At 40.6% G+C, this 21,032-nt stretch overlaps 2 protein-coding genes across 5 annotated transcripts in view; both read left to right on the top strand.

Moving 5' to 3' along the window:
- The window catches only part of gramd1bb (GRAM domain containing 1Bb), a 124,799-nt gene extending 120,995 nt beyond the window's left edge, over nt 1-3,804 (top strand). For all 4 annotated transcript variants that reach the window (XM_053623579.1, XM_053623580.1, XM_053623582.1 and 1 more), the window contains 7 exons: nt 292-434; nt 761-864; nt 1,739-1,939; nt 2,037-2,127; nt 2,807-2,914; nt 3,025-3,145; nt 3,384-3,804. In XM_053623579.1, coding sequence (XP_053479554.1) covers nt 292-434; nt 761-864; nt 1,739-1,939; nt 2,037-2,127; nt 2,807-2,914; nt 3,025-3,145; nt 3,384-3,473 — 858 coding nt within the window. In that variant the 3' untranslated portion in view covers nt 3,474-3,804. The remainder of the gene's footprint in view (nt 1-291; nt 435-760; nt 865-1,738; nt 1,940-2,036; nt 2,128-2,806; nt 2,915-3,024; nt 3,146-3,383) is intronic.
- Nucleotides 3,805-11,015: 7,211 nt separating this feature from the next.
- Nucleotides 11,016-20,183, top strand: LOC128606992 (uncharacterized). The gene is made up of 4 exons (XM_053623584.1): nt 11,016-12,117; nt 15,956-16,067; nt 17,258-17,350; nt 18,590-20,183. Exons 1-4 carry the CDS (start codon nt 11,944-11,946, stop codon nt 19,894-19,896), a joined length of 1,686 nt encoding a protein of 561 aa, XP_053479559.1. The 5' UTR covers nt 11,016-11,943; the 3' UTR covers nt 19,897-20,183.
- Nucleotides 20,184-21,032: the final 849 nt, after the last annotated feature.

Below are 21,032 nucleotides of genomic sequence, written 5' to 3' on the forward strand. Positions count from 1 at the left end.
CGCCCTCTCTCTCTCTCTCTCTCTCTCTCTCTCTCTCTCGCGCTCTCTCTCTCTCTCGCTCTCTCTATCTCGCCCTCTCTCTCTCGCCCTCTCTCTCACTCTGTCTCTCGCCCTCGCTCTCTCTCTCTCTCGCTCTCACTCACTCACTCACTCTTGCCCTCTCACTCTCTCTCTGTCTCTCGCTCTCTCTCTCACTCTCTCTCTCTCTCTCGCCCTCTCTCTCTCTCTCTCACTCTCTCTCGCCCTCGCTCTCTCTCTCTTTCTCTCGCCCTCTCTCTGTCTGATAACTAGACTCTGTACAAAGCCAGCCAGGAGAATGAGTGTTACATCATCGACGCTGAAGTTGTCACTCATGATGTTCCTTATCACGACTATTTCTACACACTCAACCGCTACACACTCACCCGCGTGGCCAAGAACAAGTGTCGGCTCAGGTGCGTAACGCTGAACTAACACGCTTTTCTGCTTCGTTCTAAAATAAATTTACAATCAGTCGACTGCTACCGTTGGTTATAATTAATCCTGACAACAAAGCTTTTACTAGTTTCCCAGTAAGACGACAACGCTTCAGGTTTTTTTTTGGTCTTATTAACTTCGAAACAGAGAAAAAGAGAGGCTGTGTAAGTGAATAATGGAAGCGATAACAGGAACGAACATGTTTTGCGGATGTTCTACCATAAATGGGCATAAGTATGACATCATTCTGTAATGACATTCATGTAAGAGTCAAGCTTTAAGGTGACTCCGTTCTTTGTCTCAGGGTTTCTACAGAGCTGCGGTACAGGAAGCAGCCATGGGGATTGGTGAAAGGTTTCATCGAGAAGAACTTCTGGAGTGGACTGGAGGAGAACTTCAGGAGTCTCGGTGAGCAGCACACTCAGATTTCAGACATGAATTAGCGTGGGTTTTTATTAAAATCCAACCGCTCAGCTTATAGGATATGACAGATCCAATGCCACTTTCTTTCTTTCTTTCTTTCTTTCAGTATTTGTGACAATGTAATGATTAACGAATGTGTCAGATTCAGGCAAAAGCCGCATTCAACTCAACTCGGAAGTGGGAACTCCGAATTACGCCGTTTTCAAGTGTAGATCGAACTAACGAACATGTCTGTGTTGACTGATCTAAAGTAAACACTACTTTAGTAGTGAACACTACTAGTAAACACTACTAGAATCTCATTTAAAGTAGTGAAGCGGTGTGAGCGGCCATGTTAGCATGATGTCGACAGCTAAACTCTGGACTGAGGAGACCTTAATGACGTTCCGAGTAGGAATTCCAAGTTGAGGTCGCGTTCTCTTTCGTTTTTCCTAGTCGGAGGTCGTAAATTCCGAGTTACCGAGTTATGAGCTTTAGTCGGCATCATTTTCATCTACCGTCCACTGATATAAAAAAAAACAACCTTTTATTAAGAAGAACAAATAGAACACAAAACAATCCACAAAGCAACAAAAGAATGTGGTTACGTACACAACGCGTAAAACTAACACATAAACACCAACTCAGTAAAATAACACAACACAACCCATGATACAATCCCAGCACTAATTTATGTAAGCATTATAAACATGCTATTTGGGTTCTTTTGGAATCTTTTCAATCAGTAGGACATTCACACAATCATGTGAGGTGCCGGGGGGAGCTCTTAACAGCCCCATTTGTGATTCTGTTTCCAAATGCTGCAAGCACTAAGAGCGTTTCAAATGTTAAAAATGATCATAAGTATCCGTTCACGCAGAACTTGAGCTGACGAAAGCCGAGGACCTCCTGTTAGAAGCACACGGGCCATCTCCGAAAACCAAAGCCCTGAAAAACTCCACCCTGAGGCGGAGAAAAAGGCCCCTCCCACACCTGCGCACACCTCACCTGGAGGAAACGCTTAGCCCTGTGACCACACCCACTGATGAAGAGGTCATCCATAGAATCAAGCATGTATCAGGTGCAATGTTTTACACACACACACACACACACACACACACATTCTCTGTAACATACTGTAACACTGCATGTTACTGATATTACTCCTCCTCTAGCAGGCTCCACACAAACGAGACACATTCCTGAACACACCCCTGGGGGCGGAGCCTTCTGTAAACTCTCCAAATTGCTGCTCATTATCAGTTTCGTGTAAGTGTGTTTATTTTTCCCGCCGTACATGTCCGTGTCTGCTCTCTCTATTCAGTCCTTTTCTGCTGCACACATTTATTGAAATCTTTTGCTTAGATTTGTATTTATGCCATTCTTTTTCTGTGTATTTATTTTTCTTTGCTCCGCCTTGGGCTGCCGTTAGGATCTGCATAAGGTACATATTTACTGCATACATAAAAACCACTTTCCGTATATTTGATTAAACGTCTAAAGACGTATTGATTAGTGAGCTGACTCCTGAGCCTGGCTTTTACATCGAGTGTGTTTACATTGTTATTTTTTTCAATCTGATTTCCTCATGCATTTAAGCAATCTGATCATGGGGACGCTCAATAAATTCTATAAACATCGCTAACCCGGAACAGGAATTTCTTGAAATCTCGTAATCTAATTTAAGATATCATAGTCATGTTTAAAGCCACTCTGTCTGATAAGTAGATTAGATGAGATACTGCTCCGGTTATTAACGCACGTGTAAACACACTCGCTGACGACTTTTCTTCTCTGACTCTTCATTCCCGCCCCAACATCGCTTTATTTATTTTATTTAAGTTGTTACTTTGTTTGTACGCACGTGTGACCCGATTATGTATATGTGCGTTTGTGTGTGTGTGTGTGTGTGTGTGTGTGTGTGTACACGTGTGTGCTCTCTCTCCAGCCTGGTGCTGCTGGTTTTCCTGAACATGATGCTCTTCTATAAGCTGTGGATGCTGGAGTACTCCGCTCAGAGCCTAATGACCTGGCAGGGCCTACGTCTGGACGAAAGGTACGAGCAAACAGCTCCACTCCACTTGCCCATACACCAAGCAGATGAATCGCCACTGAGTAGTGTTTGATAAAGTGTGTGTGTGTGCGTGTGTGTGTGGGTGTGTGTAGTAAATTACCACAGACACAGGTGGAGTGGGCTCAGCTTCTAGAGTCTCAGCAGCGCTTCCATGAAGCCGAACTACAGAAGTGGAGAGAGATCATCAAATCATCAGTTCTGCTGCTAGACCAGGTAGCGAGCACATATACGCACACACACACACACACACACACATACGGGGAAGCGATTTCAAACACTTTTTTCAGTTTTCCCATAATCAGATTACTGAAATGCATGTAAAAGGCAAAATCTGATTATTTATAGTTATCAAATTTGGTGTGAAATGTGCTCACTGCATAACATCTGTATATACTAATTCTGTTTATTGAAATAATTACGTGTGTGTGTGTGTGTGTGTGTGATCTCTCAGATGAAGGACTCTTTACTGAGTCTGCAGCGAGGTGTAACTTTTAGAGACTATGGCTCAGACTCAGACGAGAAACGGACTCATTACCACTGACACGTCCCCTGTAGAGCCAGCAGGTGTCGCCGGGCAGCGGAGAGCCACATCCGTGTGTGTGAGTGTGTGTACCAGAGCGAAACGGGCAGAACTCGTCTGCGCACTGCTGTTACACGAAGGAGGGAGAGCGAGCACAGAGAAAGAGAGGAGGAACGTTCACGGAGAGTCCAAACCTAGGATATCACACCTCCGTCTGCTGTGTGGAATCATGGGAACGTGACGTTCTGCGGTCTCCCCTCTTTTTCTCTGCCTTTCATTTACTGAGGATATGACGCTAATAGCGGTCGCTATAGAGAGACAAAAGCCGTGGACTGAAGTGAAACGGAGGCAAAATGACGAGGTTGATTTTTTTAAATATATATATATATATATATATATATATATAGTTTCATTTTAAATCCTCCAGTCCTTGAAGTGGTTTGAACCCTTTTCTGTTAAATGAAGAAAAGTGATGTGATCATTTCAGCCTTCAGGAGACTCTCGGGCATGTCATTTCACTGTAAGGCTGCGGTGTCCCTTTCCCAGGATACGCATGGCCATGATGACACTCCACACCTTTCCTAGATGCAGCCATTAGACAGGAAAATTTAACTGGGAACTGATATTATGTTGTTGGGGTTATTTTTTATTGGTCAACATTTGGACTGTTATTACGGTATTTTTAAAGTATTACAGAAGCCACATTAAAGTAGTGAAGTGCCTTTAAACCTTAAAGGAGCGCTTTTGTTATTTTTAGAGACTTCTTCTGCCTGCGAGTTGAATCACGAACATTTCAGCGCACAAGGCCAGCACTTTGTGTTCAACTCGAGAGGGTTCAGGGCTGTAGTTAAGTGCAGGGCAGTGGCAGTGATCGTCTTCTGGCTGTACGCTCACTCCCTTCAGCCTTTGCCAGTCCTGGGACTTGAATCTTCTGGTCACAGGTGCTTCTATGGCCGTTTCGGTCGTTCGGACATTCAAATTCAGTCACTTTATTGCTAATTCGTTTTATTATGTAAATGATAACCCAACAAAATGGACGTCATTGATTGGAATTTAACGGCGACGTTTCTTATTTCTACTACAGCGCTGTCGAAATCTCGATTCCGATTGGTCAGATTTTTGGTTTTTGATTCATTTTCTATAACAGCCGCTTTGACCGTAGTTCCCGCCATAATTCAAATCACAGGTTTGTGCTAACGCGCTTTTTCTAATACGCTATCGTTTCCATAGCAACAAGCTTTGCGGTTTCTCAGTAGCCTGACCTGCTGCATTTTTATTTATTTATTTATTTATTTATTTTGACTCATTAACTTCAAGAGAGAGAAAGAAAGAGAGGCGAGTGAGGGAACAGTGCTTACAGCTGCTATAACGTAAGTGATAACAGGAACTAACTTGTTTGAAACAAACTATAAATTTATTTATTTTTTTAAGTATGATGCGTCATTCTCTCAATTAAAAAAAAATAAAAATAAAAAATGCTGCCATTGGCAAATGTGTATTGAACATGTCAAAATTCTTTTCAGTAAATGTATGTCCAATGAGGTTATTCGCGTGAAATTTTCGCTCGACTCAAGAAATCCGCACATATAAAGAATTCACAACGTTAAAGTCCATAAATGAAGTTATGTGGAATAAAGTGGAATGACACGGGAAAAAAAGTACTGAACACGCTAAGAAAAAGCAGTTCTCCAAGGCAAGGTAATGCAAGGAACCAGCTGAAATCCGTAAGTAATTATACCCCCTGTCTGTTCAAAATAATATCAGCTGGGTTAGTAAATCCTCACTGGAAATATATTTACTGAATAAAATGTTGACGCGTACAGTACTTATTTCCCCCACTGTAAGAGGAATAAAACTTAACAGGCCATGCATTTATTGGAAATCAGCTTCGGGGTGGTAGCGGCTTCACTACTCCACATCCCATTGTGCTTTATTTCTTACATGTCACATGGCCACATGTCACATGGCCATATGTGAAAGAAGGGACACTGCAGCCAGACCTCCAAGAAAACCTGCATTTTTATTACAGCGTTTGGTTACTAAACTGTGATTCTGTCTCCTAAAAATGTTGCTAAATGATATGGATAAATAAGATATATAGTATATTTGGAAATAGAATGATATATATATATATATATATATATATATATATATATATATATATATATATATTTAATTTATCTAGACGGGATAAAAAATGTCTATCTATTAAATAGCGTTTACTTCAGTGTTGCACCGGCACACGTCTGTGACGTGTGTGAGAGAGTGTGAGAAACTTGTACTGTAATAAGTAACGTCTACATGTTCCGTGTTTCCGTGTGTTAGTACAAGTGGACAAGTGTCTAGTGCGTAAGAGGTTTCAGACCATTCCACTCCATGTGTTGTGTTAATCATGTCTGGTGTACAAAGCCAAGCTGCCTTTCTCTTGCCCAGCAGTTATCGAGCAGTAAACTCCCAGAGCCGCCATCTCGGCTCAGCCCCCATCCCCCAACAGGGAGTGTGCAGTCACGTTGTTTTCCCATTGTTTAGGGTAAACGTCTGGATCACCATTCTCCTGAGGTAAAGACACTGCCTGATGAACGCTATGTGAAATTTCAAAGCACTGAAAGTCCTTTATTTTTTTGTCAAGATGTTTGGTCAAGGAAGTTTTTTGCACAGAAGAGACCGAGAAGGGAAATAGCTTAGCCTGAACCAAATAGAGTATTGAATTGTGTATAGGTGTGTATATAAGACCCATTTTCATTCGTTTTCTCACTGTCGTGAGGCTATGGCTGTGCTCCAATACTGTCTACCATCTGTAGGGTTCTTCCGTTACTTTATTTGACCGAGGGAAGGTTCTTAGATGAGGGCTGGGACGCTGTCATTAAAGACTAAAGTGATAAAATGCTTCGTTTTTTGAACTCATTTTCTACATTTAAAGTGGGTTTTATTAACTGACTTCTCCGTGTATACGTCACAGGAGTAAAGGTGGGCAGTAACAAAGTACAATTATTTTATTACTGTATTTAAGTCTGTTTTTTTTAATTATTCGTTATTTACTCGAGGAGTTTTTTTTTTTTCAGCAGATACTTTTGACATTTTACTTTTCTATATTAGAAAATGTATTTTCAAACATTACATCACTACCCTGCTGAGAGAAAATAAAACCTAAGAGAAATCCTCACAGAATTGCTAATGATTTCAATGGATATAATGGGAATTGTATTGGTTTTAATGGAAACTGTAATGGTCCCTGTGGGTCTCTACTGGTAATTCGATGCCTTCTATTGGTGGCATGTTTGGCTAGTGGGTACCATTAAGGACCTACATCCTTAATACATCCTACTACATAATGGAAACCGTTTGGTAATAGTTTTAATGGTTAACAGCTAATAGTTTGTAATGGTATTTCTAGTGGAAACCATTAGAATTCCTGGGGGTTTTTTTTCCAGCAGGGTACAGTTCTCTATAATCGTATTTGTGCAGTCATAAGCACTGAAATGTGCAGTTTGTATGCTCAGAGTTCGTCTCTTGCTAGCTAACATCTGAGTGATTAGGAATAACGTTGTTGTTAGTTCGCCTTAGCTAATGTTTCCCCCCCGTTTCATACTGTAACTAAGTTTACAGAGTTTTCTATTTTCACTTGAGTGAAGGGTTTCATGCTGTACTTCAACGTTTACCAGATTTATTTATTTAGATGAGTAATGAATGAGTAAACAATTTGGGTAATTTTACCAGCTCGGGACGATTGTCTAGCTACTTAACAGCCTAGCTAATTAGCCCCGTAGCTAAGGGGTGTCAAACGAAAGTCCAGGAGTGCCACAACACTCAGAGAATTGTGTTTTCCCCTTTATAAAACTACAAATTCAGTCCTTGAATCTTTTGGCAGTTAGCCATGTTGTGCTGGGGTGTTAAAATGAAGTAGATGACTAGAGTCAGACAGAACTAGCAAACCAACTGATTAGCACTATACACACTCTGGGTAAGAATTAGAAGCTAGAAGCTAGAGGTAAGAAGCTAGATCGTGTAAAGAAAATAGGCTGTACAAATGGAAAAGGAAATGGCTTCCAATAAATAAATATATAAATAAATAAATAAATAAATAAACCTGCTTCCTGCCCTGCAAGTGGTACAGAGTCATGACAGAGAATCATGAAGCGTTTATAAAAACAGTATTGGAACACAGCCTAGGAAAGTGTGTGTAAAGTGAAGGGACGAGATAAAGCACTTTATGTACTGCTTAAAATACGGGGCAGAGGAGTGTGTTGATGAAAGAGAGTACGTTACCGAGGAGAATATTTTGTGTGTGTGTGTGTGTGTGTGTGTGTGTGTTGTCACATGCTGGGATTGTTTTTAATCGTATTGACTAAATTGTCTCATTTGAATCAGGTGCTTTGCTAAATCACTCCAACTGCAAATCAAAGTTGCACAGTTACTGAACTTTCTAGAACGTTGCTTTTTCTTCCAGTCGTGTGCTCTGCTCTGAACTTCTTTTTCTTTTCTTTTCTTTTCTACTTCTTCATGAGTTTGAGGGGTGAACGATTCCTCTGCTGTAGTTTGCTGTGTTTTCTTGGTTCGAGATGCAGTTTAAAAGATTGCTAGAAATGAGTGTTACAACTCGACTGCCTGCTGCCTATATACACTGGTCTTTATTTTTATTTTATTGTTTGTTTGTTTGTTTTTTGTTTTGTTTTTGTTTTTTGTTTTTTTGCTATGCATTATCTCCTTTCCTTCCAGGTTGAAAAAAGACTCACTGATACTGCAGTCTTTACAGATGAAATCATTTCCTCAGTGTGTTAGATAATTGTTTCTGTGCTCTACGGGCCATGTTCAGAGTTGGGACTTAAGTCCAAGGTTATACACATTCAGAGTTTGTTTAAGCAGCTCGATTTTCTGTCCAATTTATATTTGATGCAAAATGATCCTAGCTAAGTGTAGTTCTTGCCTCCAAGGTTGCCAGATTTTTCTCGAGCAGAAGTATCCAGAGACGAGTTTTTCCGGTAGTTTCTAGACCACTGGATAGTATAGATAGATTGCATAGTTGTTTAAATGTATTCACAGCATAAATTTCAGTGACACATCGTGGTTATGTCAGACTGTGAAACAGTGGCACTGGCACCTCACTTGAGCCGAAATCACCCCCCAGCCCCCACCCCCCCGAAAAAAAACATGCTTACATTCAAATTCAGAATAACACGTGACTGAGATTTACTCAAACTCCGCCCACAGACGAACTCCAGCGTATCTTCAGATTAGCGTAATTTCATTATTAAATCCTCCCTCTGTGTGCTTAACTCTCAATATGGCCCTCTCTCTCTCTCTCTCTTTCTTTCGCTCTGTTTCTCTCTTCTCTCTCTCTCATTCCTTCTCTCGCTCTCTCTCTCTCTCTCTCTCTCTCCCTCTCTCCCTCTCTCTTCCCCCTCTCTCTCTCTCTTTACCTCTCTCTCCCCCTCTCTCTCTCTCTTTCTTTCGTTCTGTTTCTCTCTTCTCTCTCTCTCTCTTTACCTCTCCCCCCCTCTCTCTCTCTCTTTCTTTCGTTCTGTTTCTCTCTTCTCTCTCTCTCTTTACCTCTCCCCCCCCTCTCTCTTTCTTTCGCTCTGTTTCTCTCTTCTCTCTCTCTTTCTCATTCCTTCTCTCTCTCCCTCTCTCTCCCTCTCTCTCTCTCTCTTTCTCACTCTCTCTCACTCTCTCTCTTCCCTTTCTCTCTCTTTACCTCTCTCCCTCTCTCTCTCGCTTTCTCTCGCACTGTTTCTCTCTTTCCCTCTCTCTCTCTCTCATTCCTTCTCTCGTGCTCTCTCTCTCTCTCTTTCTCTCTCTGTACATGTGTGTGCATTCCATACATGAAATTTTATAGATGATTATGATTTTTTTTTTTTTTGCTTATGGACCATTCATTGTCTTTTACACCTAAGATGATATTTTATGAGGTTTTATTTCCACAAATGTCAGTGAAATGTACTGGCAGTCGCCGTTACTGTATTTCTTCATCATTTCAAATGTCTCTCATGTTTATCGTGATCACTCCTGCTGGTGTGTTTGACCAAAACTACTTCGAGTGTGTGATCCAAATCTGAACCACTTGAACGATTCGGTTACACTCGCTGTTATCGAATCACTTGTTAAAGTCAGGATTGTGTAAACATGCACGCTGCAGGTGACATACACTGCAGTTTCTTGTAAATCAGCACGTTAATGATAGTAGATGATGATGATGATGATGATGTGATGAGTCTCTATGGTAAGACACAAACATCACTTCCTCTACAGTGCTACAGTATAGTGGTATGATGGACAGTCACATATAAATCCAAGTAATAATCTTACATAGCAAAAGCATTTTCTTTTCTTGTCCATGTACTAGATGTCTGAACTTTTTTCTTTCTTTTTTTTTTTTTTTCTACCACCACATGATTTAACCCGTGTAGCAAAGGTCAGCACATCTGGGTTTTAATGCAGATGTTTCTTTTCCTTTTTCACTTTGTTTTTAGAGCAGTTTTGATCTCTAGGACAGAAGTCTAGATTTATAATATATGAGCACATATGCACTGTATGTATATGTAGTGTATATCTGCAGCGTACACTGACACAGAGAGCGAGTCTGCGCTGTGCGCCGGCCTCCTCTCGACCTCGACACACTTTGCCTCGTAGAGACTGAGTGGCTTTCTGATCTATGTGAATTAGGAACGGTTGAATAAAACTGGAAAAATTAAAAGGTGTGTGTGTGTGTGTGTGTGTGTGTGTGTGTGTGTGCAGGTGGTTTTATACACATCTATAGTAGTTATATGAAGCTCAAACAGATGCTTGGTGTAAAAAGTGACCTGTTAAAGTTAAGCACAACCTCTAAAGACCGTACAATGTTTTCTTTATTGAACGACGACACAGCTATATGTGGCCGGGAGTCTGGGTGGGAGGGACGTACTCTCTGTCCCGTGGCAGTCACAGTGTCTGTGAGCTCGTGTATGTGGAAGAGGGCAGACAGCGCTTTCCTCTGAGTGTGTTACACTGCCCTGTGACACAGCATGAGCAGCAGTTTTGTTTTTTGTTTTGTTTTGTTGGTTTTTTTTTTTTAAAAAAAGCGATTATATTGCTTGGAAGAAGCATATATCAGCCTTCATCCTCCCTGATTGATAGCTGTTGTATGATACGGGAGAGTTGGCTAGTGGGAGGAAAATGGTAGGTGGCCAAATTGTGTAGGAAATATATACAAACAAACAAACAAACACACAAACATACAGAGAGAAGCACCTAAACTGCACACAGTCAACCAATTCTGCATTCTTGATTCTCGGTGTTGATTAATTTTACATAAAAGCAGCTCTTACAGTAGTTTGGCTGTAATGCAGATCACAGGTTAATATTAATGCAGTCCTAATACATTATCGTTTCTATAGTAACAACTTACACCAAAACATTCCACATGTAAATGTTCCATATATATATATATATAAATGTATATTTGTCGATATAGTGACATTGTCTCTTAGGAGATGCTTATTTAGCCTTTATGGAAGGAGTCTCCAGTATCAATGCTTTGTAACAGAAATAATGCTGTAACTTGACGTTTTCTGACATGGGAAAACGTTTCTTGGTAACAAGACAAACTAAATTTTTATGTCTTATTAACTACAAGAGAGACTCGCGTCAGTAATCTATATTGTATATCTCCAGCAGGCCAAGATGTAGAGAAATGTATGGCAAAATTCTAGGTTATTTAATTGTTTTGTAGTATATCTGTGTAAACCTTTAAAGGAAATATCTTTATCATTAAGGGTGTTAACTTATATGAAGTGGGAATGGGATGGTGGAGACAAAACAAGTGGGGGGGCGGAGGCAAATAAACAATCCATTTATTATTAGAACAAGTTTATAAAAAGCTTTTCAGTAAGGCTACATAAAGAATGGACATATTAATAATGTGTGCTTATTCAAATACAAACCAATCCTTTATTTCTTCATTTATGAATGAATCTACAAAGATATCCTTTTCAAACGGTCTGATTGATCATGAATAATCCGATTATAATTAAATTGATCATTTAATATTTAATCTATTTATATTTACTGCTGTTTATATAATAGTATGATTCGTTCATTCATGCGCGTGGTGGGAAAAAACCTGGAGCTGGACGTCCTTTATGCAAATTTCATGCTGGATTAGCCAATAGGAATCAGTCGCGCTGGATTCCTCTACATATTCATGATTGCAGCAGGAGTTCCCATCCAATAGCAGGCGAGCGGAGATGAATATTCAGACGATCCGTCGACAGGGAGCGTCAGCTTCGGTGCACATCTGGATGAGAGGCGTGAGAGAAGCGCTGAGTGCGAGTTCACGTGGGGGAAAGCTAATGAAACTGAACAAGCCGCTCTGGGAGGTCGGTTTAAAGGAGGGTAAAGGGGAATATGATTTTTTTTTTTTTTATGGGGATTTTTTTTTTCTGAGGCGTTTCACACGAGCTCGTGTTAATTAGATGTAAGGCGATTTATTGAGAGAGGAAAGCAGTCCCGTCTCCTCATGCACCGCGGAATTTCTCTCCACATGACAAGCCGCAATAAGGGGCTCCTAGAGGACATGGTGTCCAGGCTGTGGGAGCTGGAGACCGCCAGACAGAGACAGGAGAGACTCGTGCTGAGCGTCCTGGAAGCCGGAAACACCGAGAAGGAGCGCGAGACTCTGAAATGGCAGCAGGTCAGTATAGCGACATCTGCATCCAGTATTTGTGCACAGAGTCTTACTATAGTGTCTAAATAAATAACCAATGGAATAAAGCATAAAGCAATCATAATGACTCGGATCACATGGTGCGTAATGTTGTTAAACTGCACACGTGCGTAAAGGCTGCACGCGCATTTTGGACAGGTGCTGAAGCTCGTTTTATCTTTATTTTTATTTTTATTTTTGAAATGCATTTAAATTTGACTGCATGGATCTAAGCGGGGTTTAAACTTGATCTTTTCTGTCTTGATCACAGTTGAAACGCATCGCATCCCCTGCCCCTTTGTAGTGTGTGAGGCTAGTTGACAGCTGAAATTGATGTGTCTTTGGGATGGGGGTGGAGTTTGGACCCATTTTAATGGTCCATTGTTCCTTTCTGGTGATCAACACAACTTACAGAAGTCCAAGTCGGTCCCTAAACATGCAGTGTATCACAACCAAAAATAAATAAATAAATACATAATACAACTTGCACATAGTTTATTGGTTGTTTTTTTTTTTTCTTTTTTTCTTTCTTTCTTAGATTTGCACTAAACTGTAAACACCTGCAATCGCGCGCGCGCAGCAGAGATTATTGACCAGCAGCAGAACGTCTTAAATGGAGGGGAAAAAAAACAAAAAAAACCCACACACAATTGATAAAAACCTTTACAGAACCAAAGAGTAAAATCAATATATCTGGCAAAAAAATAAAATTAAAATGCCTGCAGATAAACAAGGCGCGCTTCTGCACAGCACGTGCATCCTCCAGCGTGTAACACTGACGTCACTCGCAAACACTTCACTATGCAGGCAGGTCCTTCAAGAGAAACCAAGCAATGTAGTAATCAAATAAAAACAACCCACCCCTGTATCGCCCGAGGCCCCGCCCCCCTTTCGGTGGATCAAACAAAAGGCGCGTGGAGTGGAATACTAATAAGCTGCACTCTCTCTCAGGGGACCGAGCGCGCCTCGGAGTCACGGGCCCTTTGATCCTGAGCCAGCCTAGCTCGAGACATGTCACTCAAATGAATTGTCAGAGGCACGCGCCATAGGAAAACTCATCACACACACACGCACACACGCACACGCACGCATGCATACACACACGATTTATTTTTACGTTTATTTATCCACATGTGGGGCCGATTTTAAAATTGTTTTTTCATGTGATTCGTTTATTTTCACATCTCAATTTATCCACATGTTTTTGTTTTCATATGTGACTTTTTTCACGTGCTTAATGTTCATTTTTCCACGAGGGGCATGGGTTTTTTTCACGTGATTTTTTTTTCCCCCAAATGTGATTATTTTTATCACATTTTCAACGTTTGTTTTACGTGATTTGTTTAAATTCTTTTTCCACACATGATCACGTGATGTTTACGTCAAGTGCACTTTTAGTGCATGACATGATGAAATGCACCTTCACTTGTTTTCCACATATGATCCATATGTATTCACATAATGAGATGGGACGTGTGTAGCTGTGTTTTCTCTCTAACAAGCTTTTATCTTGATTTTATTCTTAGACTCTGATCTCTTTAAACCTTAAAAACAACAACAACAACAACAACAACAATAACAAACAGTATTATTCAGATTGTCAGCCACTCTGTATCCCATCCATCAGCTGAAAGATGTCAACTCTAACCAGGTATTATTCAGGTGGTGGTGATTAAAAAAAAAATGTTACTACCATATCCTCACTCTTAGACAAGGATAAATCTAATATCCTAAAAATCCTTTTTGGCTTAAACGGTTCTATATAGAACAAAAGAGAGCTTTCCAAGTGGAAGACAATCGAAGAATGCCGTGAACTACTACTGAGTGAACGTTTACCTCAGGCACACATGGAGATTACAGCTGAAAAATGCATTATGGTACCTACAACATCGCAGTGTCATGTAATCCTGTGTAGTTAATTTAATTACCACCCTTAGCACCTTAGCACATGCTGAGCTTACGGTGTGTCATAGGATTCGTTTTACATTACATGGAATTTGGTTACAGAAGCTCCTATGCAGGGTGTATACATCTGAGCAGTGGAGGGTTAAGGGTTGCTCAGGGGCCCAGCAGTGACAGCACATCAGGGCTGGGATTTGAACTCACGACCTGCTGATTTGCCAGATCCTTTTATCCAAAGCGACTTACAATTAATTCAGCTGAGTAGATGAGAGATAAGTAGATGCTCCATGTCTTACAATGTTGGCAGTCCGAGTATTTATTTGAACCTTGTGATCAGTAGCCCAGTGTCTTAATAACTGATTCACCAGTAGGATACAGGCCTAACTAAATGAATCCAGACGAGGCAGCATTAGAGGGTGGGATATCTCCATGCACAGAGGACTGGACTGCTTATTATACTAGAATCTGAGACACCATGGCACAGTGACCTCAGTACGTGCTGTGCTTCTTCCTGTGTGTGTGTGTGTGTGTGTGTGTGTGTGTGTGTGTGTGTTTGCGCGCACCTTGACACAGCATATAAAGATGAATTATGGATAAGTCCTAAGGGGTCTCCAAGGGAACAGGGGGCAACTCTAAGCCGCAAGCTGTTTGCTTTTGATTGCAACATCATCAGGATTGGGTTTGACTTCCACTGGAGCAAAGTATCAGTCGAAAATTGTTCACTTTAATTACGTAAGCCTTCATTGAATACATCGACTGATGGAAGTCTGAGAAGAAGCAAGCCTGGCTAAAAAGCAATTAACACAATCCCAATCATTAACACTAACACAAAGACCCGGTCTCACTCTTGCTTCTCATTCCTCGGTCTCTTTCTCTTCGCCTTCCTTCCTCTTTCCTTCTCTGCCATCCATCACTTTCAACACGTTGCCATGGTTGCAAGCCGGCATTAATACGGTCATGGTCACGTTTAATTTTAGTCACTGCTAAATTCAGATTGAAGAAGATGTCGCAACAAAAGTAAGACAAAACTTGTCTGAGTAAGAATTACTGTATGTGTTGGGTCAGGACAGAGAGATTGTGTGTGTTCATGATGATACGGATTAAAAGCAAAGATTTATATATATATATATATATATATATATATATATATATATATATATATATATATAAGACTGTTTCAGACAGAGAGTGGGTTTAGGGATGAAAATCTGTTTTCATATCATTCTCAAGGCTGTAGATTTTTAAATTATTTCTCATTCTCACATTCACAGCCTTTATTCTGTTTATTGTGCTTTTAGTCCGTAGTAGATTCTTTCAGCTACATCATATACACTTGAATAAATGGATTTCTCCACATTTCTGGGTTGTTGGTTTTTTGTTATTTTTTAAAATTTTTTTTGTAATTGTTTGTTTGCTTCTCTGTCTGTTTGTTTGAATATCCTGTTCTCATCCAGCCAAATGATCTCCACTAATTAGTCAGTTTTGGAGTGAGAAGGTTTATAAATTATTCATTGCCTTAATGTCGCATAGCAACATTTGATTTTTTTGTCTGCCACAGATCCTCACGACGGATTTTCCTTTGGACAGCTTTTCCTTTGGACAGCTTTCACTAATTCAGTAATGATTTGGTGTATAATAAGAGACAGAATAAGAGAGAGAGAGAGAGAGAGAGAGAGAGAGAGAGAGAGAGAGAGAGAGAGAGTGTGTGTGTGTGCTAAATGTGCTGAATGTGTATATATGTGTACATGTTAAATAGATGAAAAATGCCCAGAGCCTTTTTGTTTTCTGACGCCGGGCCTGCGGTCTCGTACAATTAATCTAAAACGTTGGTGTTAGGAAAAAGTAAAGTAGGAGAAGCACTTGGACTGGAACCAGGATTGCAAACCCTGACGCTAATATACCTTCATAATGACGTGTATTGCAGAAGCAGCTCCAGGATGCCCCCGGTGGTGTGATGGTGGTACTGCAGCAGCAGCTCGGTGAGTTAACGATGGACTCCAACAACGAGGACAACCTGGACAGTGTGTCGAGCTCAGGTACTCCCTCCAGAGGCACGCACATGCATTGTGTATCGTATATCCTGACAGTGACTCAAAAGAATATCTTTTTATCCTTTGGTTTGACATTTTTTGAAGGGAATTTGTGATAATATTTGAGAAGATTAATGCCGTGTTGCGCTACATAAGTGCAAACAGGTTTAAGAGGTTGCTTTAATATCTAAATGTGTTTTTGATTAGGAACAATAGTTGCAATACACAATTAGGAACAATACACAGAAGATGATCAGTGATGGGGTGGTGTGTTGTATTTGTCTTGTCAGTGATTACAGTTTTTATTTATTAAAGAAATACACATTGTACGCTTTATCTGTTTATAGTTCAGTTTAATGTTGTGGGGCATCCACGAAACAGGTTAGTTCCTCTAATCTTACTTACATTACGTATTCTCTTAAAGCTAATAAGACAAAATAGATGCAGCATTATACAGAGGAACTGCAAAGCATAAACTCCTCTATCCTGCAGATTTTCGCATTGCAGAAAACTTAATTACGGCGTTACCTCTGACTGGTACAAAGCACTGACACTGGAGACGCCTTCCATTACCGCTAAATAAACATCTCCTTACAAGACAACCTTTTCATCCCTTTACTACGAGGCTTAGATTTCTCCTATATATGCAGTAAGTCCCTGTGAAAGAGTTGTGACTATAGAGATGTTATGGAAATGTTACTATAGATATGATAATGTATCATTAATCTGTGATTTTCATTACATCCAGAATGACTGACTGAACCGCCGTTACAGGAGATGAATCAGCACCTTCTGAACAAATAGATTAGAGAATTCAGCAGCACTGTGGAATAAACTGTAATAAAAAACAAGACTTACTAGATACACACCATAATTATTCAGAGCCAAACTGCTCCTTTGCGATTGGCATTGCGATATTAAAATCTTTTTCCTCTGGTACTCTTTCTTATGTTCACTTGCTTTTCAAAGTGCAGATTGACCCATCAGATGGTTAAAAAAAACAATATAAAATTGATATAATTGATTATAGACTACATAAAGAACACCGAGGGAAAGCCTGCTTAATGTGAACACAGCTTTAGTTATTACTTTCCTCTGAAATGTTTCTCTGCTGCATTATACACTATACCTTCATGCTCTTTATTGACATTGTGCACTGATTGTGTAATTGTTTTTGACATTGTGTGTGTCCTCAGGTCTTTACAAGCAGAGTGAGATTCAGTCCCCTTTAAGACACTCGAGATCTTCTCCCAGTCTTTCTTTCTACAGCCACAGAGGCAGATCAATGGGTCAGTCCATACTCCAGATATTCACTCATCCATCCTTTATATGCATTATTGTTTCTGTGACAACTCAATGATTATGATTACTCTTAATGAGAAAATTTAGATAATGATCATGATTCTTTATTGGTCACATATATTGGTGATATATTCTTTGCATACCCCAGCATGTTAGGAAGTTGGGGTCAGAGCGCAGGGTCAGCCATGATACAGCGCCCCTGGAGCAGAGAGGGTTAAGGGCCTTGCTCAAGGGCCCAACAGCGGCAGCTTGGCAGTGCTGGGGTTTGAACTAAGCTACCACTGCCCCTCTAGATATAAATAAAATAATCAGTTATGGGATGATGTGAAGTAAATTATTCTCCTATAATAGCATGTCCTGAAGTGTTTTATTCCTCTAATACTACAGCCAACTATTATGTTTTTTCTATTTATCTTTATTAAAAAAAATAAATAAATAAAAATTAAAAAAACATCATGTTTGCTATCTTTTTATAGTTAAATTTATGCTGTGGAACCTCTGTGAAACATATTAGTTCCTGTTATAGCAGCTATAAACAGCCATGTCCTCACAAACCTCTCATTTTGTCTTAAACTGAGAAACCACAAAGTTCTTTGTCCTGAAGACTTTCCCTTAGCAGAAAACTGACTTTTACAAAGCACTAACACTGGAGACTCCTTCCATAAATGTTGTATAATTGCATACACGCATAAAAGTTCCCCATATCAATGACTGGACATTTTTCTTTGTAAATTAACAACACAATTTGACTAAAACATGCATTAGAGCGCAAGCATTAATATAACCCTGTGACTTACCTTCAGCTGGCAATATTGTCAGAGCTACTGTTAATCAACACCTCCTACATCAGATTTATAACAACATGCATTATGCAGTATGTTGGTATTCAAATGTGTATAGCGATAAGTTTAGTAGAGCTGCATGAGCTATCATTTGTTTGTTTTTATCACATCACAGAAGGCTTGCAGTAGATATGCCTTCAAAATGAAACCTCTAACAAAAGTGTTTTGATGAATCACAACATTCATACGATCTGACAAGTGGAAATAATTATGGGCGGAATAATGCAGACTAGTTTCTTAACAATATCACCTCTAAAAGATTTTTTCTAATACCTTGGAAGGCATGTAAACTTTACAGCAGGTAGCAATTTATCAAAAATGTCAGTATATCAATGGTATGGTCATATCTATATAGTGATACTGAATTTGCTTCACCGTTTCTAGAAAATGCCTACGTGCTGGACTGGGAGGGTCAGAGGACACGGCCCTTGCGCGCTTTTCTGCCTCGTTCGTTCTCTGCCCCCTACCCCCCTTTAGAGGGCATTGCAGAAGGAATTGAGGATGCGGAGGATGATGACAATGAAACCCTGTGGTCAAAAGGCCAAACTCCAAAAGGAGAGGACTTGAATGGAACTGACATGGGTCCCATTATGAATTTAAATGAGGATGGTGGCTCTATTGGGATCCATTGTGATCATCAAGGTCCCACTGCGGAGATGGATGAAGCCCCCACAGAAGAGGACATTCAGCAAGCCATGCGTGTGGAGACCTATATTTTGGGTCTTCTACAACGCTATTATCTCAACCAAACTCCCACCTCTACAGAAGTCCTCAGTTCTACTCCTGATTGCTGGCAAGAACTACATGCATATCCCCCGAACTACTACGAACAGCCTGAAAATTCAGAGTGGCAGAAATGGGAAATCTTCAACGATGAAAAGGCATCGCAAGATAGGTACTATCTGGGAAATGACACTGAGCGATTCTCACAGGCTTGTAAAGATCCAGGCTCCTCCATAGAGTCATGCAGTATCATTGCTGATATAGATTCACATTGCCTTCATCGTCCCTGTGTTTCTCCACCTTTATCCTCTGAATCTCCCAAACAAGACTGGGAACCTACATCTCTGGAACTGGCACATCAACTGCCCTTAGCCAGACTGTATCAGGAGGAAAGATGGTCATCAATTGGGCAGAGGCATGTAAAGACAACCAACCAGTCTTGTTCAGAAGGCAACTCCCGATCTCAAGGTTTTACCACCAAACCAGAGCATGGCTACTACACACTGGGATGGGATATGGATATGCACTGCTTCAATGAAGATTATATGTCCAGTCAGAGACTCTGGAGCTCCACGGCAGACCTCAGTCAAGAAGAAAAGGCGACGCTGCTCAGAGTGGAGGAACGACTGTTGAGAGACTCCGACCTACCATTTCCCATCAGCCCACATTCATCTACTAAGTACCCTGAGCAGGACCATAACATTGGTAATGAGACGAATGCTAGAGGAACTCAAGAAGATGGATCTGACTCCAGTCTGAGTGAGACGTGCTCTCCAGGGTCCAGCTCAAGGTCAAGTGACTCAGATGAAAGTGGGGGCCTTGTCTGGCCTCAACAAGTGCCCCCATATGTGCCTTCTTTTTCCCAGAATGCACCTACTGCCATGGTCAGGATCAAAGCCTCGCATGCACTAAAGAGGAAGATCCTGCGTTTCCGCTCAGGCTCGCTAAAAGTCATGACCACTGTCTAGTCCCGGATATGGCAATTGAGATTCATTCGGTATATGTTTGACGGTGTATGGTGTTAGAAAACGGAATCCATGCACCCAAAGCTGGATTCAATACATGTCCAAATTCTGACCTAGTTGAATGTCGTGGAATCCTCTGTACAATTTACAAAGCTGGCTAAGTATGGAGAGTTACCAACACACAAACACACCTTTGGTTCTCTGGGTGAGAGACTTGAATACTGTTCTCAATATGCTTTTAACCTTTGCCTTTTGCTTTCAGAGACCAAACTGATATCCCTGATTTGTGGATATCGCTGATACTTAATCCTGTCCTGGGTGCCCCTGGGGCCAGGTATTGTTGCCTCTATGTCAGGTCTGCATCTCCTATAGATATTCCAGTTTTCTTCCCCCTCCTACAACATGCTGGTCAGTGGAGTGTCTCTTTGCCATGGACTGGCATCCCATCCATGGTGTATTCCTACTTTACACCCAGTGTTGCTCTACATTAACCACAACCCTGTCCAGGATAAAGTAACTGAAGACAAATGATGAAGATGACCAGTTCTAAGACGACATTGATAGATACCACATTGCACCTTATTAGAAACATTTCTCTTGATATCACTGACCTGTGATGGTTCCTAAAGACACAGTGAGTCTCTTTGGTGCATTTCCTGGATGTAATAACTGCAGGAAGCACCAAGGATTTTGTGTCTTCTAGAAGGTTCTTTAGATTCAGACTTTCTTTCATGCATTTCCTATGAAGTGCCTGGAGTGGGCGATAGCGGGTAATTAACCACCCGCTCTACCTACTTTTCCCCCTAGTTTTCTTTTTTTTGGTACTGTTCATCTTTGTAATAAGTAACACTAAGCCGAGTTAATTCAGAATGTTTCCTCTCGTAACCTACTTTTTTAAAGAATGTAATGACGATCCCTTGACAAGCCATATGCAGTTTATCGTGATATTCGAGAGCTCGTAACAAAAATATCCAGTTTGTTCTGATGATTCGTTCTGATGGATCTCACACAGGCATGGTTTTATTCGCTGAATTTGTTTTAAATCTTATTAGCTTCTAACGCAGCTGTATGTGTGTCATGTGGTTTCTAAAGAGCAACACCAGTAGCCTTTTTTTCCTGTTGTAACACCCTGTATTCAA

This window comes from Ictalurus furcatus, chromosome 4, assembly GCF_023375685.1.
Source record: "Ictalurus furcatus strain D&B chromosome 4, Billie_1.0, whole genome shotgun sequence".
Classification (NCBI taxonomy): Eukaryota; Metazoa; Chordata; class Actinopteri; order Siluriformes; family Ictaluridae; genus Ictalurus; species Ictalurus furcatus.

Bases quoted from the DNA above. Each gene is read 5' to 3' on its own strand.
- LOC128606992 (XM_053623584.1), top strand. From the start codon at position 11,944: ATGCACCGCGGAATTTCTCTCCACATGACAAGCCGCAATAAGGGGCTC. The intron at 12,118-15,955 runs GTCAGTATAGCG...CGTGTATTGCAG, and splicing joins AGACTCTGAAATGGCAGCAG to AAGCAGCTCCAGGATGCCCC. The intron at 16,068-17,257 runs GTACTCCCTCCA...GTGTGTCCTCAG, and splicing joins GGACAGTGTGTCGAGCTCAG to GTCTTTACAAGCAGAGTGAG.